At 39.3% G+C, this 6,989-nt stretch overlaps 1 protein-coding gene across 1 annotated transcript in view; it reads right to left on the reverse strand.

Moving 5' to 3' along the window:
* Positions 1 to 6,988, reverse strand: part of POLQ (polymerase (DNA directed), theta) — a gene marked incomplete at its 5' end in the record, with an annotated part of 107,105 nt that extends 100,117 nt beyond the window's left edge. Inside the window, 4 exons of the mRNA XM_010845421.1 lie at positions 461 to 617; positions 2,083 to 2,213; positions 6,289 to 6,468; positions 6,931 to 6,988. Of these exons, the coding sequence (XP_010843723.1) occupies positions 461 to 617; positions 2,083 to 2,213; positions 6,289 to 6,468; positions 6,931 to 6,988 (526 nt within the window). The remainder of the gene's footprint in view (positions 1 to 460; positions 618 to 2,082; positions 2,214 to 6,288; positions 6,469 to 6,930) is intronic.
* Position 6,989: the final 1 nt, after the last annotated feature.

Genomic DNA, 6,989 nt, shown 5'->3' on the forward strand with positions numbered 1-6,989 from the left:
CTTCACAGTCCAACTCTCACATCCATACATGACCACAGGAAAAACCATAGCCTTGACTAGACGGACCTTTGGTAGCAAAGTAATGTCTCTGCTTTTGAATATGCTATCTAGGTTGGTCATAACTTTCCTTCCAAAGAGTAAGCATCTTTTAGTTTCATGGCTGCAGTCACCACCTGCAGTGATTTTGGAGCCCAAAAAAATAAAGTCTGACACTGTTTCCACTGTTTCCCCATCTATTTCCCATGAAGTGATGGGACCAGATGCCATGTAAGTAGAGTCAATAACATCAGAAGGATGCAAAACGTTTTTTAACAGAGTTCCTAACATTACAGATGCCAATTCTTACCTCCAGAAGATGACACACATTAGAATAAAACATAAGATATACAGAAATCATAATGGCTCCACACCATTCTATCAAAAACAGAGAAAGTATACACTTATTTCTTTATTTACTTACCTAAAAGATCCATCTTATTTTCCTCTATGAGGCGATTGATCAGACCATTGGCTCTCTCAATTGTGCAGACAGCAATATCCAAAGAAGAGAAATGCCTTGTTGGGGAGGTACTGCCCATGTAACCATCTACTTTTATTCCTACTTCCTGAAATAGACTCTAATTTGAGTAAAACAGAAAAATAAGAATTGAAAATTTATGAATATTGAATTGGTTCTTTCCCCAAGCATAGATATAAGTATCAAAAGACATTTATCAGACAACTGGTGCTTATTCCTGGTCAAGGCACATTGATTCTTTTTAGAATCAAACGCTAAAAATAAGATTTAGAATTGACAAAACTCAGTAGAGGGATTTTCTATTAAGACAGAGTTGAATAAAATGGCATACTTAATGAGTTCTACAAGTTCCTTATAGAAGAAAGAGCCTTACAGAAGAAAACAAAAATTACCTTAAGCACTAACATTTTTTATCTAATAAACAAGCAAGAAACTAGTTCCTTCTTTAACACTAATGTAATATGTTCAGAAACAAATTTATACTTCATGAGGAAAATATTTTCATTATCTCTCTAAAACCTAGTTTTTTTTTAATATAACAAAAGAAAGGGTTTCAAAACTCAAATGCAATGGGTGGTTTTTTTTTTTAGTTTAACTTTTAACTAACATACCTTCTCAATAAAAAGGATCCTTACATCATTTTCCTACTTTGGTCTAAGTTGAAAAGATGTTACCATGTAGAACCAGCTTTGTTGGCTATTTGGTCTCTGAAATAACGTTAAAAAAATTTACAGAACCATTGAATTTTAGAGCTATTCATTCAATAAAATGTTTCTGAGTATTTATTGAGTTAACCCATAGTTTCATTTTACCAATGAAAAATTGAATCCAGCAGATTACATGTCTGGCCTGAAGACATAGTTAGTGGCAAAACTGGGACTAGAACTCAGATTTTTTGGATTACCAGTACAATAATCTTGCCATTCCAAAAGCATATTTTTTCACGGCAGAAATAAGAATAAATTTTATTCTATTTAATGAAGTATTATACTTGTAAAAATGCCTTAAAAGACCATGTATCACACAAATATATACTGCTACTATTCATTTTTGCAGAATAGCAGAACAGAACACACAACTAGAGCTGCACATAAGCATCAATGGAGCCTGTTCTTCATCCTCTTATGTTCCCAAATGTTCCCTCAATTAGGATGGGATATGCTTCCTCAAACATACTTCCTTTCCATGCTTCAGCTTAGTCCTACTATTCACTTAAGATGTTGATTCTTAATCTGCACATTTATATGCTAATTAAAGCACTCTATTTTCTAAGGAATATTTTAAGTTTTTATATATTTTTCACCAATTACTCTTGATTTAACTGTCCTTTCTCTTTTACGCAGTAATTTTAAAGTTTCCTCTCATAAATGGTCAACTTTTAAAGCTACATTGGTGGTGTTTACTTGCTAAGTCATGTACCACTCTCTTGTAATCCCATGGATTGAGATGTAAAGAAAGAAATTTTATTTTCCAATTGCTTTTATAATTCTATTTCAAATGAGTAAAACCAAAGCTGCCAATAATAGGCCTTTCAAAATTTCAAACTTCGTAAAACAAAAAATTACCTGGAGATAGTATTTCTTCTCTTTAGCCACAGAAACAAAGGGTAGAATAAAAAGAGCTTTCTTCCGCATTTCCAAAACCCGCTTCAAAATAAGTAGCTCAGCAACCAGAGTCTTCCCAGCACTTGTAGGAGCTAAAAGATGTTATTCCACAAGATCATCACAAAAATGAGTAATATTTGATATAGTGCATTAATAAATGCTTTAAATCATATCCAGTGACTAAATAGCTCAAGGCTAACTAAAAAGCCTTTTGATGAAAGTCAAAGTGGAGAGTGAAAAAGTTAGCTTAAAGCTCAACATTCAGAAAACGAAGATCATGGTATCTGGTCCCATCACTTAATGGGAAATAGATGGGGAAACAATGGAAACAGTGTCAGACTTTATTTTGGGGGGCTCCAAAATCACTGCAGATGGTGACTGCAGCCATGAAACTAAAAGACGCTTACTCCTTGGAAGGAAAGTTATGTCCAACCTAGACAGCATATTCAAAGCAGAGACATTACTTTGCCAACAAAAGTCCATCTAGTCAAGGCTATGGTTTTTCCTGTGGTCATGTACGGATGTGAGAGTTGGACTGTGAAGAAGGCTGAGCGCCAAAGAATTGATGCTTTTGAACTGTGGTGTTGGAGAAGACTCTTGAGAGTCCCTTGGACTGCAAGGAGATCTAACCAGTCCATTCTGAAGGAGATCAGCCCTGGGATTTCTTTGGAAGGACTGATGCTAAAGCTGAAACTCCAGTACTTTGGCTACCTCATGCGAAGAGTTGACTCATTGGAAAAGACTCTGATGCTGGGAGGGATTGGGGGCAGGAGGAGAAGGGGACGACAGAGGATGAGATGGCTGGATGGCATCACTGACTCGATGGACGTAAGTCTGAGTGAACTCTGGGAGTTGGTGATGGACAGGGAGGCCTGGCGTGGGGTCACAAAGAGTCGGACATGACTGAGTGACTGAAGTGAACTGAACTGAACTGGACAACAATAACAAACTATCATTAGGGCTTCCCTGGTAGCTCAGTGGTAAAGGACCCACCTGCCAATAAAGGAGATGTGGGTTTGATCCCTGGGTTGGGAAGATCCCCTGGAGGAGGGAATGGCAACCCATTCCAGTATTTTACCCGGGAAATCTCATGGAGAGAGGAAACTGGAGGACTAGTCCATGGGGTCGCAAGAGTAGAACACAACTTTAGCAACTAAAGCACCACCACCTATCATTTGAAACCTTTATAACCCTGAAATGCCCAACTTTAAACCAGCTTTCTAAATACTCTCCCAGTGAAAAACAGAGACAAAGAAATCTTTATATCAGCAATAAATGATGAATATTACTGAGTACCTAGCTTACACCTAAAGATCGTTTCCTTTAAGTACTGAATAGTTAAAAGCCCTGCTGTGAGGAAATAAAAAGTTTAAATACATTGTAATAGAAGCTATGATAGACGTTGAAGGACAAGAGCTATAAGGGTTTATGGAAAGGAAACAGAACTTCAAAGGAGCAAAAAAGGGAAAAAGAAAGGAATCCCAAGCAGAAAAAAACAGCATGTGTAAAGATCTAAAGGAAAGTTGGTGTATTCAGAAGATGGTAATTGAATGCCTGAAACAAAAAATACAAGTAGGTAGGTAGGTTTAGTCAGTCAGTCGTGTCAGACTCTCATGATCCCATGGACTGTAGCCCTGCCAGGCTCCTCTCTCCATGGGATCTCCCAGGCAAGAATACTGGAGTAGGTTGCCACAAGCAGGGCAGTAAAAGAGACATGAAAGTGTCACAAGAAAAAAAGCTTTATAATCCTACCACGTAAGAAATTTATATTGAAAGCAATGGAGAGTGATTAGTGAGTTAGGTGAACGTGAAAAGGAGTGACAAATTCATAAATGTCCTTTACAGAGTTCACTTTGGCTGCAGAAGCAAAGGAAGAGCAGAAAGAAAAGATTCAGTTCAGTTCAGTTCAGTCGGTCAGTCGTGTCCGACTCTTTGCCATCCCATGAATCGCAGCACACCAGGCCTCCCTGTCCATCACCAACTCCTGGAGTTCACTCAGACTCATGTCCATCAACTCGGTGATGCCATCCAGCCATCTCATCCTCTGTCGTCCCTTCTCTTCCTGCTCCCAATCCCTCCGAGCATCAGAGTCTTTTCCAATGAATCAACTCTTTGCATGAGGTGGCCAAAGTACTCGAGTTTCAGCTTCATCAGTCCTTCCAATGAATACCCAGGACTGATCTCCTTTAGGATGGACTGGTTGGATCGCCTTGCAGTCCAAAAGACTCTCAAGAGTCTTCTCCAACACCACACTTCAAAAGCATCAATTCTTCGGCGCTCAGCCTTCTTCACAGTCCAACTCTCACATCCATACATGACCACAGGAAAAACCATAGCCTTGACTAGACGGACCTTTGGTAGCAAAGTAATGTCTCTGCTTTTGAATATGCTATCTAGGTTGGTCATAACTTTCCTTCCAAGGAGTAAGCATCTTTTAATTTCATGGCTGCAATCACCTACTGCAGTGATTTTGGAGCCCAAGAAAATAAAGTCTGACACTGTTTCCACTGTTTCCCCATTTATTGCCATGAAGTGACAGGACTGGATGAAATGATCTTCGTTTTCTGAATGCTGAGCTTTAAGCCAACTTTTTCACTCTCCTCTTTCACTTTCATCAAGAGGCTTTTTAGTTCCTCTTCACTTTCTGCCATAAGGGTGGTGTCATCTGCATATCTGAGGTTACTGATATTTCTCCAGGCAATCTTGATTCCAGCTTGTGCTTCTTCCAGCCCAGAGTTTCTCATGATGTACTCTGCATAGAAGTTAAATAAGCAGGGTGACAATATACAGCCTTGATGTACTCCTTTTCCTACTTGGAACCACTCTGTTGCTCCATGTCCAGTTCTAACAGTTGCTTCCTGACCTGCATATAGGTTTCTCAAGAGGCAGGTCAGGTGGTCTGGTATTCCCATCTCTTTCAGAATTTTCCAGTTTATTGTGATCCCACAGTCAAAGGCTTTGGCATAGTCAATAAAGCCGAAATAAATGTTTTTCTGGAACTCTCTTGCTTTTTCGATGATCCACCTGATGTTGGCAATTTGATCTCTGGTTCCTCTGCCTTTTCTAAAACCAGCGTGAACATCTGGTTACAAAGCTATTGCATAATCTAGAAGATGATAGTAAACTAGGTAATGTACCCAAGAACAAACAGTATTGATCATAATCAAGATATATGAGGTAACAGACACTGGACCCAGTGATAAATTTATGCAAGTTGGTGACCAGAGTTATGAATGACACCCAAGTATTTAAGCAATTGAAATTGTCAGTGCACTCTACAACTACCACTAACTGCCACTAGCAGTTAGTAAAGAGTACTTCCTATGTGCCAAAAACTTTTCTAAGCCCACAACCAGGCACTCATGCTTTCTATGTGCGCTCTCACTCCCTCTCTCCTCCTGTCTCTCAAGTAACCTGCAAGGTTACACAGCCAGTAAACAGCCTGAACTTGTATCTTGTTGTTCGGTCACCAAGTCGTGTCACACTCTTCGGGACCTTATGAACTGCAACACACCAGGCTTCCCTGTCCTTCACTATCTCCCGGAGTTTATTCAAACTCAACATATCCATTGAGAATTTATATCTATTGATAGTAAATTTCCTAGCTATTTTTGGCAGCCATAATGAAAAATCTGGATAACTCACAACTTCAGAGAAAACTGATCTTACCAAGTGATTAGATTCTAAAGTCAGTATTCTAAAGACCGATGGTTAAAAGTTTTATAAGTCAAAATTACTTTTGAAAGCCCATATAACCTTTCATAAAGTATATTATTACATAGGGTTTTATGTATATACTCCTGTATGAGCAGGTCAACTTATAAACAGATATGTATTGTAAAATGTTCACACACTGAAAGGCAACTGAGATCAACTGTGGGAAGAACACATTCACATCTCATACTGCATGCTCACACTGGGATGAATGTTTGTTCAGAGGAAAGGCAAGCAGATAACTCTTTAAACTGCAGGGGTTTTGCCTTTCCCCACCCCACCATATAATGGGATTTTCACAACTTACGTATGCATATTATGAAACTTTGCTTTTCATATATTTTAAGACTTTATCTAGTTATAAATTTCATCTGCCTTACCTCAGTAGAGCATTCTTTACATTCATAATGCCTTAAAAATGGTACAGAAATTAATTTGCACAAATTTGAATACCTGAATAGACTAAATTCTTTCCTTCCAGGACTTGTCCAAGCAAAAGGCACTCTGCCTGCCATTCAAACATCTTTTTTACACCAAAACTGTGATATTTCTCCAGAATAGCTGTAGGAAGTCCCCAATTTGCCAACAGCAGCTTGTCTATTTGATCATCAGGAAACGTCTGCTTGCATTCCCCTTTTGGGGAAAAAAACAAAAAACAGAAAAAGTAAGGAAGTAGTTAGTTTTAACGTAAGACTTCAGTAATTAGCCTTCTACTGAGTTTTGAAATTCCTACGTGTTATATATACCCTGCCATAAAACACATCCATATAAGTATCTGTAAGGAGTACTGGCACTATTAGGCGTGAATCCCTTACAGGTGATGAGATTTGGCCAACTAGTAAGTTGTTTCTGTAAATAAATGTCAAAAGAATAAAAACCCAGAAACCACTTGAAGACTAATACTAGGAGGTCTCTGAACACGGACTAAAAGCTCTTCCTTGTCAACAGAAAGTGACATGCCGCTCAGGGCCGGAGTCACAAACTGAGAAAGGGAGTAGGAGCCGAGCGGGTCCTGCAAACGAGCGAGCTCCGCGTCGAAAGGACACCTCGCGACTAGTAGCCCGGCTGAGCTGCCCACGGAGTGCCTGGGAGTACCTGTAGCTCCGGCCGGCCGGCGCCCACGATCCTTCAAGCTGCGTCCCAGGCCCGGAGGT

This window comes from Bison bison, unplaced genomic scaffold (assembly GCF_000754665.1).
Source record: "Bison bison bison isolate TAMUID 2011002044 unplaced genomic scaffold, Bison_UMD1.0 scf7180017864215, whole genome shotgun sequence".
NCBI classification, from domain to species: Eukaryota; Metazoa; Chordata; class Mammalia; order Artiodactyla; family Bovidae; genus Bison; species Bison bison.